Source organism: Scomber scombrus, chromosome 17 (genome assembly GCF_963691925.1).
Source record: "Scomber scombrus chromosome 17, fScoSco1.1, whole genome shotgun sequence".
Classification (NCBI taxonomy): Eukaryota; Metazoa; Chordata; class Actinopteri; order Scombriformes; family Scombridae; genus Scomber; species Scomber scombrus.
In genome coordinates, this window is record NC_084986.1 from 5147094 (window position 1) to 5166908 (window position 19815).

Genomic DNA, 19815 nt, shown 5'->3' on the forward strand with positions numbered 1-19815 from the left:
CCATTTTATTGCTTTTACACTCTGTTCTTATCTTGTGCCGTATGTCACATGATCCTGTGCAACATTATTCTTTGCAATATGTTTTACTGCAACATCTTACCCTACTTTGTTGTGTCAAACTTTCATTAATAACTAAAAGCAAAACGCATCGTCTCCACAACCTTAAAGCACACTTTTAGTTCTGGCACCAGAATAAAATGAACAGATCAATAGTTTTACCTCTTATACAATAAATCGATTATTTTCCTCCCGGTAGCTGTGAAAATATGCTGATACATAAATCACTTTGATATCTGCTAGTTCTTGCTTCTAGTTATTTAAAAAGGCGCCTTTTCGTTTTGACATAATATTAAAGAGTATTATTAATGTATTTACTTGTTTATTATCAATAATACACGTTTTAAAGCCATATCCGACCTGTTTTAACCAGACGACGGAGACTGTTTCTGCCTATTACGGGAGGAATTTATGAAAAATAAATAATCTAAAAACATCTTTTAATCTCCTACAGTTTTTTTTTTTTTTTTTGCGTTTCCTTACTCTTTGAGGCCATGACAACATAAAACATGGATTTTGTTTCTCATTGACCCTAAATGTAAAGTTTTACAGACCTCATTTATTGAAAACTTCTTTTAAAAACATGTTAGACTCATTCTGTTCATGTACAAGATGAAAACATGAGAGGAGAAAAAAAATCTCCTTTGGTGTTGATACATGTTTTTTTTTTTAAAGCTTGTTTTATTGCAAACAAGACTGAATACAACAGTGTTTTTTTATTTGTGTTCCAGATGTAATAACTGTGCAGTGACCTCTGCTGGGGTGAGTATGTATTTAATTGTCTTTCTATGCAGACAGATATATATATAACTCTTATTTTTCTGTCCACTTATTTTCCCCCCTTTAGGTTTTTGACTAAACTATCCGTTAACAAACCAGACTGCCTGTGTGTCCACTATAGGGCTGATTAATTAATCTAAACTTTTATCAAGCTATCACACTATGGCCAACTGCAGTTTTCATATCACAGAAGGAGCAATATTTATTATAAAGGGGAAATGTGTGTCGAAATACCATTTTAAGCCACAAAATATCAAACTATCATCATTTTTTTAATATATTTTTTAAAATGAAAATGAGAATAATGATGTAGTAATTATCCTTTTCCTCTTATATCACAGATTATACTGCAGTATCACCTGGAGGAGGAGAAAGGACTCAACACCGGCTCCTGGAGGTCAGTTTATTTGATCCGTTCACACATAAACAAGCTTGTGTTTTTAATGTGGTTACAAAGTATGTTAACAGGAATGATTACAGACAGATAGGCGATGTGTTTTTGATCTTACAATACTTTCATTCCGGCTTCAGGTTTGAAATCTTCTTGTGATTAAAAAAAAAAAAAACTCACATTATGAACTCAAACTTTACAAAAATTTAACATTTCCTTCGACAGATTAAACATTTCTTGAACTTGGCGCTGATTAATAACGGGATATGAGTATTGTGAGGTTGCAGCTTTTCTTCAAACGGTTATAAATACTGTATATTAGTACAATATGTAAAAAGATGCAGGCGAGGGGAGTCGGGGGGGTCAGAGGTCAGAGGTCAGAGCAGCTTGACATCCTGCAGAGTGACGTCGCCGATCACCTCCAGCTGAGTGATGCAGCTCAGATCCTGCACCCGGTGTTTGTAATCCAGCTGGTGGAAGCCGTTAACGGCGACTCTGAACTTCTGAGAGTCGCACAGGATGATCATCTGGAGACAAAAACACACGACAGCATCGTTAATATATTAAAATCATAAAGTTTATGACTGTAGACGAGTGAGTGAGATGTGTGTAATAAGTGGGAAGGGTTTTATTATGTCAAGAAGGAAAGTTAAGAGAGCAGAATCAGCTTCAGAGTCATGGATTTTATGAAGGAGGTGGATGTTTTTGTACTGAAACTGCTTCATTTAAAAGGACAGATCTACTAGTAAACGTCTTAAAACAATCATTTGATGCTCAGACGATCATTTAAACAGGTTTTGAAAGTTTATCCGAAGGTAATATGAAGCTTCAGCCGTCAAAATGAGTCAAATCAAGTAGATATGTTTCAACGTTACAGTCTTTTTAGTACAATTCCCCCCTTTTTTTCTTTTTTCTTTTTCCAAAATGTCCAAACTTAAACTTTTTGTGTCCATGTGGTTTAGTTTAAATTTAAAGGGGTAAAATGTGAAAATAAACGTATGAATAACTAGCACACATTCTTTTTTTGTGGACCCAGCATCAAATTTCTGCTTTTAATCCATTTTGAGAGAATATATTAGAGGATTATGGCAAAAATGTCTAAGTGGTGTAACCATAAAAACTTTGTACCAAATAATTCAAATTGCTTAAAAATGTAAATTAGGAACCATTTAAATTTCTTTTCAATTAAGCTATTATTAGTATAAATCCACTTAAATTCACTGTAGGTGGATAAAATATTTCATATGTATCATTCTTTTGTGGTTACACCATTTGACATTTTCAGGAGCATAAATTTCATTTCAAATGTCGTGAAAACCAATAAAAATACAAAATGTACATTTTAACAAACCTGATGCTGCTTTTAAAACTAGTTTTTTTAAAGATATTTTTGAATTGCTCATCTTGCCAACTCTTATTTGTTACTGACCAACATATACATACATAAACCAACCTGGATAATATAAAAGATAAAATACTTTAAGTCTTTGGGTGAAAAAAACAGAAAGCAAACGTTAAAAAGGTTGAAATGAGTCTTTGGTACCTCAAAGTATTTCCCTGCAGTGAAGGGGAATCTGCCCTCCAGCTGCGTCTCCTCGGGACCCCAGCAGTCCGACAGGAAGGAGTTTCTGACGAAGACGCTTTTCTTCAGACGAGGGTTCAGATGAAGAGCGATGTCGCTGCCGCCGGACACTATCAGGTTCACACTGAAACTGAAATACACAACAAAAAACATTTAGGTGTCTTAATAAGATTATAGATTCTAAGTCAGTCAGCTGCTGTTTTATTTGAAATGAATGCAAGAAATTAATCAGTTATGAAGTTTTCTATTCACTATTTTGTTGATGTCTACATAGGTTTTAATCTTGTTTTATAAAAGCTGTTAAAACTGTAAAAGAAAATATCTGTACATCATTCACAACCTTTTATTGGTCTGTATGTGGCCCTTGAATGAAAATGAGTTTGACCCTCATGTCTTAGAACAAATTACTTTATTCCATACGAGTCCAAAAAGATTTGGGAGAAAAACGGTGGAAAAAATGGAGCTTATTCAGCCAATGAGTGAGACTATTAATAATTATTGTATCGTGTGTTTTTATTGTCTTGAATTTAACTCCTGGACCTTATAGCTGTTTATTTCTTCTGTGTTTGGTATTTGCATTTTTGTTTCTGTATTTAAAATGTGAATAAATTTAAAGTTTAAAAAAAGAAAACTAACCTGGTTGCGTTGCGATTGGTTTCTCCTTTGATGTTGATGCTGCGTTTGGCGCCGAGGCCTTTCACCAGCTCACCTCTGAAGGGAACGCTCTGCCAAAAATAAATCATCAATCAAAAAGATCATTCAGGTGATTGTTTTATTTCATTACATTCACTAAACTAAACAATCAACCAAACAGTACGTGTGCGGTTCATGTTTGATCACATTTTCAGATTAAAGAAGGAAGAAATAAATAAAAAAAGAGCCTCAGAGTCATGTAAAGTAAAACTCACCAAGTCGCCTGATGAGGAAATTATCGGCTGGAAGAAAAGAAACAAAAATCAGTTTAAACTCACATTAAATAAAAACATGCTCACTGTTTCTTGTAGGTTTGTCTGTTTGTGAACTTTTTATGAACCTGAATGTCCACACTGTGTTGTGATGACTTCTATTTGTACTGCGAATATTGTTGCTAATTGCTCGCTTAGTTGTTGTATTAGTTATTTTATTTATTTTGTACTTATTGTGTTGTACTCACTGGGTGATACACTTATTCACACAGGAGATGTGTGTAAAGAGCATGAAATGAAAGTGATGACAATAAATAAAGTATGAAAAAAACCCTCCCATTAAGTAAAAAACATTCTTCAAAAATATTAGTAGCAAATATCGAGAGTTTGATCACATGATCACACATTTATAAACCTGAACTACATCGACCATCATGCAACAGTGAAACTCACCGAGTCAGCAGATGAAGAGATTAACTGCTGGAAGAACAAAGAGAAATCTTTCAGCTGACAGCAACGTAACATAATAATTACTGAAAAATTAAAATAAATACTGAAAAATCAGATTTTCCCTCCATCGTGTCTTCAAATGTCTGTTTTTCTTTGACAACAAGTTCAGTTTACAGTGAAATAAAACAGAGAAAAAAAATAAAAAATGTTCCTTTAAAAAAATTACAAAAATCTAGTTTATCATCAAGAAAGTTACAGATTAAGTAATTAGCAATCTGCTTTCAGCTTCTTAAATATGATTTGAAGCTTTTCTTTGTCATACACGAGTATAACCTGAATATCTTTAGATTTTAAGTTTTTTTAAAATATTTTATGACATTTTATAGACAAAACAATAACAAAAATCGTTAGTTTGCAGCTCTATAATTAGACAGAAAATTAATTGGCAACTACTATTTAATTCCATTTTCCTGTTGAACATTTGTTGTTTCCAGCTTCTTCACTGTCAGGGTTTCCTGATTTTCTCTGTTTTATATCATAAACTGAATATTTTTGGTGTATTTTGGCTCTTGGTCGGACAAAACGAGACATCTGAAGACCTGTGGGAAACCATCAAAAATCTAAAAAAGTCAAAGTCGGCTTTATTGTCAATTCAATCACATGTACCAGACATACAGAGGAATCGAGAAGACGTCTATCTATCACTATCCCACGGTGAAAACAGATAAAGTGCACAGGCACAACAGATAAGACATGGACATTTCCTAATACTAAAAAGTAAAAATTGAAGTGCAAAAAAGATAAACAATAGTAATAATAATAGTGCAAGAGAAGGGTTGTGCATCGATGGTCAGTGGTGGGTGTTCGTTTGGCTCGGTATGCAAACTGAAAGGGGTCCAGAGTGGGGGGGGACTTGATCTGTGATATGAATAGCCGTTCAAAGGACTTCATAATGATGGGAGTCAGTGCCACAGGGCGATAGTCATTGAAGCAGGATGGAGCAGGTTTCTTTGGCACAGGTATGAAGTGTGATGGGACAGCAGCTTGTCTCAGAGAAATGTTAAAGACATCCGTGAAGACATCCTTAAGCTCCTCTGTGCAGTCCTTCAGCACACGGCCTGGAATGTTGTCTGGGCCTGTTGCTTTGTGGGGGGTTGATAGTGGAGAGTGTCCAATCAGCCATGGCTTCTGGTTAGCCCGAGTGATGATGGTCTTAGTGTGGGTCACATTATCCATGCACTTACTGATGTAAGAGGTAACAGTGTCTGTGTAATCCTCAATGTCTGTGTGGTTGTTGTGTGTGGCTGCTTGCTTGAACATTTCCCAGTCTGTTGTTGCAAAGCAGTCCTGAAGAGCAGAGGTGGCCCCCTCTGGACACACCCGTACCTGCTTCTGAACGGGTTTGGTGAATTTTATTCTCGGCCTGTATGCTGGCATTAGCATAACAGTGATGTGATCAGAGAGTCCAATGTGGGGGAGAGGGGAGGCCTTGTAAGCTCCTTTGTAAGAAGTGTAAACCAGATCCAAAGTGTTTTTCTCTCTTGTTGGGAAATGTACATGCTGGCAGAGTTTTGGGAGGACAGTCTTAAGATCAGCATGATTGAAATCTCCAGCGAGGATGGTGAATCCATCTAGGTGTGCTGTCTGTTGTTCATTGATGGCCTGATATAGTTCACAAAGTGCCGTATTCCTGTCACTGCTGTCAGAGGTTGGAGGGATGTTTACCGCGACTAGCAAAATCGCAGTAAACTCCCTCGGCAGGTAGAAAGGGCGACACCTTATGATCATAAACTCCGCCATTGGTGAGCAGTGTTTGCATACTACCACTTTCGGACAAAGACCATGGTAACTAATGGGCATTTTTCACTAATTTAATAGACAAAATGATGAATCAATGAATGAAGAGTTTCTTACTTTCAGCTCTGGTTCCGCGTTGGTCAGACTGGCTGCAGGAGAAACTGAAGTCTAAAAACAACATAAAACATCAACTTTAACTCAAAGTTTCACAGTTTTTCAGCCTTTATGAGGAGGAGTAATTTCTACATGCAGGTCTATTTATGACTATTTATGACAGAGACTCACAGAGCTCGGGAGGATGCCGATCACTTCAACTTTGACCTTCCCAGAAATGAGCAGCGTGTCGACTCGGTCCAGGTCGAGTCTGTGGTTATACTCCAGCACATGACCTCCGTTCACCGCCACCTGCAGCCCAACAGTCCCACATGAGCAAAATGTATTGAGTGTTTTCCAAATAATGTTTCCTAAAGGAAGCATATATAAAGGAGAATAGTATTGATCCAATCACTAAACCCTGAGGAACACCGTGTCTAACTTTTGTGTGCATGGAGGATTTATCATTAACATTTACAAACTGAAATCTATCTGATAAATTGGACTTAAACCAGTTTAATGCAGTTTCCTTTGATGCCAATTAAATGTGTATGTTTCCGTGAAGGCAGCACTGAGGTCTAACAGGACAAGGACAGAGAGAAGTCCATTATCTGAAGAAGTTAAGAAGTCATCTGTAACTTTTACTAGTGCTGTCTCTGTGCTGTGATGAGCTTTAAATCCAGACTGAAAATCCACAAATAAACTATTACTATGTAGAAAGTTGCACAGCTGATTGGCGACTGCTTTCTCAGGGATCTTGGAGAGAAAAGGGAGATTAGATATAGGTTGGCTAAAACATCTGGATCAAGAATAGGGTTCTTAGGAACTGGTTTAATTACAGCTACCTTAAAGGATTGTGGTACATATCCTGTTACTAAAGACAGATTTATCATATCCCGACTTCAAACACTGGATCCTACATTTCCCGTAATGACCGCTGCCGTCATTCTGGAGTATCACTGACCCCCTTGAGTAGTAAGCTGATCATCAAAATCTGTATAAAAATCTGTATAAAAACAACATAATTCTTCTCTGATCTTATGTGAGACTCTTCATCTCTTCCTGTGAACAGAGGATGAAGAGTTGTTCCCACCGCTGCTTCGTTCCTCTCACCTTGAACTTGTCTTTGAGGACGAGGACGATGAGCTCGAACGTGGCTCCGACAGTGAAGGGCTTCTTGTAGAGGATCTCCTCTCGGCCCCAGCTCCCCTTCTGCAGCGTGTTGCAGACGATGCACGGCGACCTCTGCTTGAACCTCGGGTTGAAGTGGAACGCCACGTCGGCCCTCGGCTCCACGCTGCTGCCACACGTGAAATCCAGCTGGAACCTGCAAGACAGCGAAGAGGGAGACAGGTGAGCGCTATGGGGGGCGAGCGGCAGGTAGAAAGAGGCGTATTTTATGGTTTCCTGTTGTGAGTTTCACACCTGTCAGCGTCAGACGGCACGGAGCCCTGAATGAGGACCATCTCCCCCGGCAACAGACCGCCCAGGATCGTCCCAGCGAAGGGGATCGCCTGAGGAAGAAGTCACAAAAAACATCAGGAGACTTTTCAGTTAATGAGACGAAACTTAAACAGCTGGAAACATCTGGTGAGAATAGAAGAAGAGTCAGGAGAAATGTGTTCGCTTCAGATCACAGAAAACTTCTTAAAATCAACGACACAGCTCTGAAAAACAGCAGGAGACGTTTTAAATCCGATCTGAGCTCCTGACAGATAAAACCAACATTTACTGAAATACTGAACATGTGTCACTTTATACTTCTACTCTGTTTTTACTCCTTGTGTCATTGTGTATTAAACTACAAGGAGGCAAAAATCAGCCTGCAGACTCTTGTTTCTCTCTCTCTCTGCACTGTGATCAGTGTTGGGGAGTAACTAGTTACATGTAACAGCATTACGTGATTTAATTACAAAATAAATGTAACTGTAATCCGTTACAGTTACTGATGAAAATAAAAATACTGCAGTTATTAGGTACTTGAAGTGAAGTGAGTCAATTTTACAACCAAAACATGAGAGATAGTATAAAACTCTAAAAATGCATATTCATCACAATGAGTACTCTTATTCAGTGTTGAAAGTAACTAAGTACATTTACTCAATAACTGTCCTTACGTATAATTTTGAGGTACTTAACTTGAAATTTCCATTTTGTGCTGCTTTAAATTTCCACTCCACTACATTTATTTGACATCTCTAATTACTTTTCAGATTATAAATTGCATATAATAATATATGATGAGGTTATAAAGTACAAAAACATTGTTAATTATTAAACTGTTAGTTCTTCCCAAACCTCAGTGTGTAGTTGTAATGTTACAGATGTTAAAGTTGTTCACAGTTACACCAAATAAAAAACAATTTGATGTTCAAAAGACGTAAAACTTTACAATGTTTGACTTAAAAAATGAAGCAAACTCTCACTTTATGTTTTCTTATTTGCTATACCTGCTTTATTTAAATATATGAGGCACACAGGGCTGATTTCCTGCAAAGCAAACACTCTTATTTTTAACACTTTGAGTAACTTTAGTTGATAATATGTGTATAACTTTTACTTACTTATAATGGAGTATTTTTCACTTAAAATCTGAATACTGCTCGTTTTTATTGTTTTTATTTTAATTATTTTAGATTAAGTTATTTTTTAATGCTGTTAATTTAGTTTTACTACATTGAATCCATAAAATATCCCTATTATCACAACATTATTATCATATAAGACGTTAAATCTTCCTAATCGACAGTTTATTGTTTTAAAATGTGATTTGATTTAATTTATATGACACCATAAAGACTAAAACGAGCAGCCTGTAGGACACAAAGAACCAAACTCCATAAGAAATTAGTGCTATTTAAGATTTCCTCGCGTATCTGTGAGATAATAATCCACAAAATAAATACATTATAAACAATTAACAAACCAATATGAACCACTCTTACATTCGGCTTATATATAAAACACCAAAATTGGAATTAAATACAAATAAATTAAGTTTAATTAGGAGCCTTTAAGGTTTTATTCACTAAACAGCGACTTAAATAGCAAATATAAACAAAAATAAAGTTAAATATTAGTTGTTATATTTGCCGAATTCACCTGTAAACCCTACTTAATAAATAAAACTACTTAAATCGTTTGAAATAAGAAACTTTTCACGTTAAATATTCATTATTTACGTCGCACAGCTGATACACAATAACATGTAACCTGAGCTCGTATTAGCTGCAAACCGGCTGCAATAAAAACATCGATGCATATTAACCTTTAAAGTTAATGATGATTAATGCACATGAATCCACACAGTTAGAAAAGTGTAAGATATAAATAAAATAGATATCTCACCGGGTTTAAAAAGGTTTGTCTCGGGTTAGAAACAGACATGATTTCAGCTGCGACGTTTAGTTTCTCTCTGTTTACTTCCGGCTTCTCCTGCAGCAGCAAGGACTGAGTTTACAAGGATCAGACAATTAGAGGATAAAATATTAACATGTTTCCATGGTTTTACTATTATTGGGGTTTTATTTTTCAAATTGTATGTTTTTATGGGTTTTTTTGTTTCCAATTCTTACTGTTAAATGTTTTGTTTTAATGTAAAGTGATCTATATATAAATGAAGCTGCCTTAACCTATAAGCACGTCGTCTGCTCCGGCGTGATGACGTAGTTGTCCGCTCCTATCATTCTGCTTCAGTTTCAGTTTCCGGTCCCATGAGTCCAATAATAAATTATTAACTTAAGTTTGCAGAAGCTCGTGACCTGTTTCCACCTCCCAAACCTTCTTAACCCTTAAATACTGTTCATACTCTTCACCCTCACAGTTTGTTCCCTTCATAAAAAGGGTCAATTTCAGATTAAAAGACATTTTGGGTGTTTTTACAAGCTGTTAAATGTCAAATTTGACCCAAACAGCATGTAAGGGTTAAATAGACAGGACCTGTACACCTGTAATAATTCCTCCTGTTCATACTGACTATTAAAAGATCATCACTTTACATTGAAAGCACATTTGAAGGAGGACAAAATCCAAAGTGTTTCCACACAGTCATTTAAAAGTAGATGATCAGCTTCTATTGAGCTTCATCAGTCTGAGTTAGTCATATCAAGTGATATCTGACACATTTATAGTCTTTTTAGCATCAGATTCCCTCTTAGTGTTTCCCTTAGCTTCTGAAACCTGTTTTAATGATATTGATCACCTGATTGTTTTAACATGTTAACTAGAAGCCCTTCCTTTTAAATTTAGTATTTCTTCCTTTCCTCGTCCACCTCCTTCATAATATCCAGGACTCTGAAGCTGATTCTGTTCTTAACTGGGAGTTTTCATTCTCAAGATAATTAAACATTCTCTACTGATTACGTCTGTTATCCGTACGAATCCGAAGCTTCAGATCAACTTTTAAATACATGTTTACACAGGAGGACTGGATTTTGTCCTCCATCACTTACATTATAAAGGGATCTTCGAATGGTCAGTATGAACAGGAGGAATGATTACAGCAAGAGAAAACAGCTTTAATGTTCAGTTTGGCTCCTGACTGAACTCATCCTTCAACACTAAATATCTGAATCATGAAACATTAAGTGGAAAGGAAGAAAGAGCTGAAACTGTAGTGACATAATTTCAGCAATGTAGTGATACAGATTAATCCACCCTGTCTCTTAGAAATTAGGTTACTAGTAAAATACTAGTAATTTCTTTTGTCATGTGTTTCTAAAAAGGAAACATTTGCTGCTCCATTTATGATAATTTTTCATGGCTGTTGATAAGCACTTTGGTATTCATATGCTGCATTGTTGGCAGTTTTAGTAAAAGCTCTTTAAGTTATATACCACACATGCAATTTATTGATTAATTGAGAATAATAAGTGACAGATAAGTCAAGTCTTGTTTTTTTAGTTTTTTTAAAGTATGTGCCACAAACTAAAATGTTAAAAATGGCAAGTTGTAGTTTTATTTTTGATTAAATGCTGGACTGCTTCTTCATTAGGAGCAGTTACTTAAAAATAAATTCTTAAAATGTAAAACCTTCTCAGCTGTGTTGCAATAAACTTAACAGAGGCGTCGATATACACAGTAAATGTGAGTTTATTACCAAAAAAATCCCCAAACTCCAGACATTTCTGTACAAATGTAAACTACAACATTACAAGCATATACAATTTATAAAAAAAAAAAATCTACAGTAAGTTATATTACATACAAAAAAGCACCAAAAAACCAAATATAAAACCAGAGTTCTGATCCAAACAGTCAGTATTAATAATCAATACATCTGATTAGTTTGGGCAGATCTCCAGGCTGCAGTGCATTCGTCTGCATTCTGACTGGCTGAAAAGCTTGTTTAATACTTTAACCTTCGTGTCAGCTAACAGCCAGCAGCCTGAGACGCATTAAATAGGTCCTGTAAGACAAAGTCAGTTCAGAGTCGACGCTCCTCCTCAGCAAGAGGGAATCGACTGAGAGTGTGAGTTTGAGTGTGTCCGTCTGCCTCTGAGCTTTAGAAGTCAGCGTCCAGTCTGAAGGTGTTGTCTGTGGTGCCGGACATCACGCCCATCCTCTGGTACTCGCCCACTCGCTTCTCAAAGAAGTTGGTCTTTCCCTCCAGAGAGATGTTCTCCATGAAGTCGAAGGGGTTCTCCACCCGGTAGATCTGCAGAGGAACAAACACAGAGAGGTTAGTGGAGTTAAAACACATTTATCCTGTTTATCTATACTGTATTTGATCCTGTTTGTTCTGAGAGAAAATCCCTCATCTGCTTTTTCTCTCATCTTAAAAATCAGCTTTAATGGATGTCAATTCAATACAACTAAGAATGCTGCTGTATTGATCAGAAAAACTACATCTGTAATTTAAGTTATGTTTGTTTACTTTCCTTATTTGTGTAACCACTTTTCTCAACATAAACCTTTAATTAAAAATATTTCCCTGCAGGTATAAACAAACACCAGTGTTGTTTGCAGCGGTCCGCTCAGACAAGCGTCTGTATCGTGCTGCTGCTCGTCTGACAGTGAACCACACGTCCTCTGATCAGAGCGACTGCAGCAGCACTCAGCCCCCATCACTGGCTGAGGTCCGTACCCCTGCGCTTCTCATCATTGCAGACCTACCAACACCTGAACCTCACAGACTAAAGATCTTATTCTGCAAATATTTGACTTCTATTAAAGCTGATTAAACTGAATATCTTTGAGTTGTGGATAAAACAAGACTTTATCTGGGGCCTGATCAACATTTTATGGACTAAACAATAATGAAAATTATTGTTAGCTGTAGTCTGACTGGACTTTAATGCAAATTAAAAAATATATTTTATTTCAATTTCAGCTGCAGACGAGTTCGAATTTCTTGGAGCCGTTACTGTTACTTTGTCAAATCAAGCTTTGATCACCTCTGACAGTACTTCATGGAGTATTTATATTCATAATATGGTGAAATTGCCGGCACTCAGTCGTTCAACAGTAACTTTAAATGTTGGAAATGGAAGCTGACACATTTGAGACGCTGGAATCAGAAAACTTGGACATTTTTTCTGCTTAAAACAATTATAAAAGTAGATTGTGTTTCATTTAAATTGTTGTCAGCTAATCTTTGCAGCTCTAACTTAGTATATTGTCCAAAATAAACTTTTTCTTTAACACAGAAGAGTCTGTTTTCTGCTAGTTAACACACAGAAAAATTTATGACACTAATTGATGATTAATTTATCAATAGTTTTAAGCTAATCAACTAATCTTTGGAGCTCTACAGTCCAGTTTAAGTCTTTTTGGGGCTTTTTTAGATGCTGTTACCTTTGAGAAGCCGAGCTCCAGCAGCAGTCTGTCGGCTACGAACTCGATGTACTGCTTCATCAGCTCACAGTTCATCCCGATCAGCTTCACTGGCAGAGCCTCGGTCAGGAACTCCTGAACAAAGAGGTAAAACAAAAAGGACGTGAGTGAAAAGCGTGGAGCGAGCGAATGAGAGAAACCAGACGGACACTTTCAGCGCTGACCCACCTGTTCGATCGCCACGGCGTTCTTGATGATGCTGGTCACGGTCTCCTCAGATGGTTTGTTCAGCAGATGTTTGAACATCAGACAGGCGAAGTCACAGTGCAGACCCTGAAAGCAGCAACACAGTCAGACGGCCGCTGGCTTTAACAACAACAACCACATTTGAACGCATGTCGGCTTCCAGTCGAAGCTTCACCTCGTCTCTGCTGATGAGCTCGTTGGAGAAGGTCAGGCCGGGCATCAGGCCTCGCTTCTTCAGCCAGAAGATGGCAGCGAAGGAACCGGAGAAGAAGATTCCCTCCACGGCAGCGAAGGCCACCACACGCTCTCCTGTAGGAAAAACACAGACGATCAATACCCGATACGTGATCAACATCAGACCTGATCATCCAGGAACATGAACTACACGCTGAGTCTCAGTGAGCTGGTTTACCGAAGTTTGCGTTCTTGTTGCTGATCCAGTTGATGGCCCAGTCAGCCTTCTTCTTCACACATGGCAGCGTCTCCACGGCGTTGAAGAGGTAATCTCTGAGGGTCAGTGAACACACCGTTAGACACAACAGGTCAGTGAACACACCGTCACAACAGGTCAGTGAATGCAGCAGCAGCTCACCTCTCTTTGGCGTCCTTGATGTACGTGTCGATGAGGAGGCTGTACATCTCTGAGTGGATGTTCTCCATGGCGATCTGGAAACCATAGAAACACCTGGCCTCCGTCACCTGCACTTCCTGTGTGAAGCGCTCCACCTGGTTGCAAAGAGGACAAGAACAAGATGAGAAAAACAGGCAGAATGAATTAAACTGATCTTTAATCAATAACCAGTCCCGGTCACATGTTCATGGACGGCAGGAAGTCAGGAGCTCACCAGGTTCTCGTTGACGATGCCATCGCTGGCGGCAAAGAAAGCCAACACGTGAGAGATGAAGTACCTCTCCTCGTCCTTCAGAGACTCCCAGTGCTGCAGGTCCTTGGACAGATCCACCTGAACACAGACACAGTCAACATCCCATCATGCAACAGTTTCATACCAACTATGACTGGTGGCGTCCGAGCAGCCTGCGTTCATATTTTTACCTCCTCTGCGGTCCAGAAAGACGCCTCGGCCTTCTTGTACATCTGCCAGATGTCGTGGTACTGGATGGGGAAGATGACGAAGCGACGCAGATTTTCCTTCAGCAGCGGCTCTTCTTCCACGTTGCTCTTCTCGGCTTTGGGCTGAAGGGAAAGAAGAAAAATATATTAACTTTTGTCTTTAATCAGAGAAGAGCCAGCTCTAGGAAACTGAGTTATCTCTTAAGGAGAAACTTGTAGCCAAATACCTAGATAGTAATAATAAATCAGGTAAAAACTTCCACTGCAGGTTTACTTCCTCTAAAAGGTCATAAAACTGTGGTTCGGCAGCCGGTGGTGTGTTGGTCTGCTCAGACAAGCGTCTGTATCGTGCTGCTGCTCGTCTGACAGTGAACCACACGTCCTCTGATCAGAGCGACTGCAGCAGCACTCAGCCCCCATCACTGGCTGAGGTCCGTACCCCTGCGCTTCTCATCATCGCAGACCAACCGACACCTGAACCTCAAAGACTATAAAGATCTTATTCTGCAAAGATTTGACCTATATTAAAGCTGATTAAACTGAATATCTTTGAGTTGTGGATAAAACAAGACTTTATCTAAGTATAACTGAGTTATCTCTTAAGGAGAAACTTTTAGCCAAATACCTAGATAATAATAATAAATCAGGTAAAAACTTCCACTGCATGTTTACTTTCTCTAAAAAGGTCATAAAACTGATCACATTCATTACTGACATTTGATTTAAAAGTACATTTAATAAGTTTACTGTTTCAGTGCGCTGATCATTTTTTGATAGAGTAAAGTTTATTGTTTAAATGTAAAATATCAATCCTCCATTACATATCTAATTGTAAATCCATTGTAAAAGTAATCATTTCTGCAGCTCTACTTAGCAGGGTTGAAAAATAGATAAGTTATCTCTAAAGGAGAAACTTGCATTATTATACAGAAGTGTGCACATTACTGACATTTGACTTAAAAGGCAAATTAAAAACACTTCACATTACTGAGAGAAATAAAAACTAATCCTGCAGAATGAATCTATATTCAGACAATCAAACATGTAAATATCAGCTGTAGTTAAAGTTAAAGAGCAGTAATAGTGACACCGGTAGTAACAGCTGATCCATGTTGGCGCCAGAACCGGCATTTTAGGCGCCACATGAACAACAATAAAAAACACCACAGACTGTCCAAGATTAACTTTACTAACACTAAACACAACCAGCACGTTAAACAACAAGCTGTCATTACATATTGAAGCTTTCACAGCAGATTTTAGAGTCACTTACCGCAACATCGTCGAAGATTTTTCGCGCGGTTTTTGACGCCAAGATCCGCGTGTTGTTCAGGCTGGGAGGCTGAAAGATCAAATATAAGATATTAGTGATCAATGACTAGTGATTAATACAATACAATGTGGTTTTAATTGATTATAGGAGACAAAATATAACGCTGATTAAATCTGGAGCAACAGGCTGCAGGACTGAGTACAAACATCACGAATATTCACTTAAATCGGCAGTTTTAACCTTTTAACATCAAACATGGGTGTTACGGTAGGTTTGGTCTGAGTGTTAGGGTAAGTTTGGTGCGAGTGTTATGGTCAGTTTGGTCTCACCGTGTTTTCTTTGTCCAGCGACATGTTCCTGATCTCGCTGCTGAGTTTGTTCTCATTCTTGACGGAAAGCGGAGAGCGAGTAGTAAGCATTTTGATTCCTTTCTGGTTTTCAAGACGGACTAAATAAATAAAAGATAAGTTAATAAGATATAAAAAGTTAAAACAGAGACTAGAGGAGGTAAACTAACAGGCGGCAGACAGACGAACAGTGACTGGAGCGCTTTTTGTTGTCTGTTCGCCTTTTTATATTCCGAACTTGGCGCTTAGAACGCAGCGGACCAATAGGAACGCAGCTCGGGCCAGCTCTTTAAACTGACGTAACGACGCAACCAATCATTACGAGCGGCGGTCACGTGACACTCGAACTGACGTAATGACGCAACCAATCAGTTTTGACTCCTGAACAGGAACAGCTGCGAGGGAAATTCAAACAGGCTTTGTTTGTGCGGGGTTACAAAACGTCTCCAAAAACCTGTGTTACAAAACCATAAAAATTAGCCTTTACGCAACATCTTAAATTTAGACAAAGAAGACAGTAAATATTTACTTTAAGACGGTTAAAACATGATTATAAAACAGAGTCGTGACGTTAAAAAATAATGTTAAAATTATTAAAATGCCAAACAACAACATCCGTGTTGATATAACATGTAACATTAAAGCTTGTTTAATTTGCATTTAAATCGCTATAGCTCAATGACACTTTCATATAAACATAAGAGGTCTGAATAGTTAATAATTACTACCTATACAAACCATATTAATTCATTTTTACACACTTTGTTTGTCATTATATTCATTTAAACTGGACTGGATGTGTATAAACTGTATTACTGTACTAATATCTATTTTATGCTCCTTTTCAGTGTTTTAACATGTCTGACATTAATATGTGTTCATTAAGTTTTTAATATATATCATAATATGTGTCTGATAGTGTTTATAGTGTTAATTACTGGTTTGTTTCCCGCTTTTTTTATTTTGTTTACATTCATCTTTAGGCGTTGCCACCAGCAACATTTAGCGCCACAATCATTTAAAAACATAATTTATTATAAAACTCTGCATGTCGAGATGTGTATACATTTTCCAAATATGATAACTAGAGCTGACATTAACAGTTTTATCCTTAAAAAGTGTCAACATATCAGAAACAAAAGGATCCCAGTGATTTTCCGTGATGTCAGTCGTCACTTTGACTCGTTAAATTAAGATTAAATGACTGAATTCTTGTGTGTTCGTGTCTCTGATGAACTGATGTGTTTTGTACCTTTCATTAGTTCAAGTTTAAGTCTCAGAAGTCAAACTTTAAACTTCATTTTCACCTCTAATGTCGGAGAATATTTGACAGATTTTTCTCTCCTTTGATGCAGGCGAAGATCACCAAGCAACTGTTTCCAGGTTACTGCAGAATGGAGAGCTCTGATTGGCTGAGCGGGGAGTCAACGACAGACACGTCAGCACACGTCAGCAGTCAGACGTCACCTAGCGGCCTGGATGAACTTCTGTCAACAAATACATAAATAGTTTATAAAGTACTGCACTCTGTACAGTTTACAGGTATTTCTACTTCACATGAGTGTTTCTATTTGATGATACTTCATACTTCCACTCCCCTTTATTTATTTGACAGCTTTAGTTACTTTTCAGATGAAGATTTGACACAATGGATAATATAACAAGCTTTTAAAATACAACACATTGTTAAAGATGAAACCATATTTATCTGCTGACACTTTGGAGGGGCCCCACCCCTAGGTTGGGAACCACTGGACTAAACTAGCTAACTGTATATAAAGTAGTGTAAACTAGCTCCACCTCCAGCAGCTACAACAGTAACATGCTGCTCTAACACTGATGCTTCACTATTAATAATCTAATGATGTCATATATAATAATATATCAGTCAGAGGGACCAAACCACTACTTTTACTGTAATACTGCATACTACATCACTCATAATACTGCAGTACTTTTACTGTAATACTGCATTCTACATCACTCATAATACTGCAGTACTTTACTGTAATACTACATACTACATCACTCATAATACTGCAGTACTTTACTGTAATACTGCATTCTACATCACTCATAATACTGCAGTACTTTTACTGTAATACTGCATACTACATCACTCATAATACTGCACTACTTTTACTGTAATACTGCATACTACATCACTCATAATACTGCAGTACTTTTACAGAATACTTTATCTACATCAAGCTCATAATACTTATGTACTTTTACTTATTAGTATTAGTGAGTATTTTTACATGGCATTATTGGTACTTCAACCTAAGTAAAGATTCTGAATACTTCTTTCATCCCTACCCATGACATATTTCTACTGTTATTGTTTGTTAGTTCATAGTTTTGCAGTCAAATTTAGAAAAAGACTGAGATAAGTCTTTATTCAGTAACAAAGCCAGAAGGCTGTCCCTGTTTTCAGTCATTAATCTTGTTTCCTTCTTTCTTAACATCCAATTTTCACTTTGAATTATTTTGGATGCAGAACTGAAAACATTTCCAAAACTTTATTTTGTTTTCTGTCTGCAGAAATATATTTTATTATATTCTTTAGAGCCACAGACAGAAAGCGCTGAGACTTACACATTGTTGATTTGTAAGAAAACTATAGAACAATGCTTTGAGGATTGGGATCCAGCACTTTAAACCACAAACAAAGAGAGTTTTGCATTATAAAAGCATGTTTTTATTGAAATCCACAGTTGTTAATGCAACAGCTGGAGGTGGATGACAAATACTTGGCACATAATCACAATCAGTGCATGTGTGTTTGACATTTTTAATCTTTTTTATTCATTTATTTATTCATTCATTATTGGACTGAATGCAAAGTGGCACACAGACTGGACGTCACCAGTCATCCAATCAGCAGGTCTGTGTCTCCAGAGCTGATTGAATGATATAATCTGTCACTAAGATACATTATCACCATCACCAGAGTCGAAATAACACGATGAGCCATTCACAAAGTCCTGCAGCCATCCACCAGCCGTCGCGTCAGCACCTAGACACCTAAAAATTAATCTCTGCTGAACTTTAAAGCTGCACTGTATTTTCTACACCTGCAATTCCTAGAAGGCATCGCTCAGGTGAAAAAGGTCACGTCCATCATTTCGTGAATTAAAAACCTACACTGTCAATCAATAATAATAATATTTTCAGTTCATGTGAGCTTCATACATCACTGCTGCTGGGGGGGGGGACGCGATCTGAGTTCACATCTGTCGAGTCTGTTTTAAAACAATTCAATGAAACAGTCGTTCCTCTTACTGATGTCGGCTGTAAAGAGATTATTTCCCAAAGTGTGAGAGATGGAGAGAATGAGGGGATTCTTTAAAAACACATAAGCCAAATTTCCTTCTGAACATAGCACAAATTTAAATGAATTCCCCCCCCAAATAAATCTGCAAAAGAAAATGCACATTAATGTTTGTTTCCATCCGCTCCTGTTGTGTGAATATTAGGAGATAAACAGCTGGTGGCGCTAATTCTCCAGATGGTGCCATTAAACCGCTGCAGAAGTACAAGATGATGTCATTGAAAGAGCGGCAGTCAAGGCTCAAATGATGTAAAAACTATGATATTTCTGCTTGTTTCATGTGTTGATTTGAGGAACGTTACAGTCTCCTCATTGCTCCACACAGATCTGATGTTTTTTAGCTCTTCGGTGACGTTCAAGTCACATCATGAACATCATCATTTGTCGCTTTTACACCTCAGACAACAGGAAACACTTTATTTACATATATTTCTTTAACTTGTTTTGAATTTTCCGTGCTTCTACTGAGGATATTTTTCTACGTGCAAATTGAAAATGCAAATAAAAACTGGTGGATGGAAACACAGTAAGTGAGCTTCATTAACAGTTTTTGGCTGAACACATACTTTATATATTGAGGACTCTGGATTTTGTCCCTCATCTTTTTGTATTGACAGGAGGAACATTTACAGCAACCTTTGACACTTTCAATGTGCTGTATATCTTGACATAAGATAGAATTACAAAAAAAAAGTGAACTTATCCTTTAATTAG

General features: G+C 37.4%; 2 protein-coding genes and 2 non-coding genes across 4 annotated transcripts; all 4 read right to left on the minus strand.

Annotated features, from left to right (window-relative positions):
- Window positions 1–1226: 1226 nt before the first annotated feature.
- On the minus strand, window positions 1227–9494 carry lgals8a (galectin 8a). Its single transcript, XM_062436917.1, has 10 exons — window positions 9404–9494; window positions 7481–7569; window positions 7169–7382; window positions 6248–6367; window positions 6080–6130; window positions 4169–4195; window positions 3719–3745; window positions 3447–3535; window positions 2772–2940; window positions 1227–1755 (listed from the first exon to the last, which is right to left on the minus strand). The coding sequence occupies exons 1-10, from the start codon at window positions 9440–9442 to the stop codon at window positions 1606–1608; spliced, it is 975 nt and encodes a 324-aa protein (XP_062292901.1). The 5' UTR covers window positions 9443–9494; the 3' UTR covers window positions 1227–1605.
- A 1692-nt stretch (window positions 9495–11186) lies between these two features.
- On the minus strand, window positions 11187–17059 carry LOC133997340 (ribonucleoside-diphosphate reductase subunit M2-like). The gene is made up of 10 exons (XM_062436914.1): window positions 15750–17059; window positions 15421–15489; window positions 14130–14270; window positions 13921–14037; window positions 13668–13801; window positions 13488–13582; window positions 13251–13384; window positions 13058–13162; window positions 12851–12964; window positions 11187–11711 (listed from the first exon to the last, which is right to left on the minus strand). The coding sequence occupies exons 1-10, from the start codon at window positions 15837–15839 to the stop codon at window positions 11559–11561; spliced, it is 1152 nt and encodes a 383-aa protein (XP_062292898.1). The 5' UTR covers window positions 15840–17059; the 3' UTR covers window positions 11187–11558.
- Window positions 12026–12164, minus strand: LOC133998110 (small nucleolar RNA SNORD94). The gene has a single exon (XR_009927345.1). It is a non-coding gene; the product is annotated as a small nucleolar RNA SNORD94 (small nucleolar RNA).
- Window positions 14472–14610, minus strand: LOC133998109 (small nucleolar RNA SNORD94). The gene has a single exon (XR_009927344.1). It is a non-coding gene; the product is annotated as a small nucleolar RNA SNORD94 (small nucleolar RNA).
- Window positions 17060–19815: the final 2756 nt, after the last annotated feature.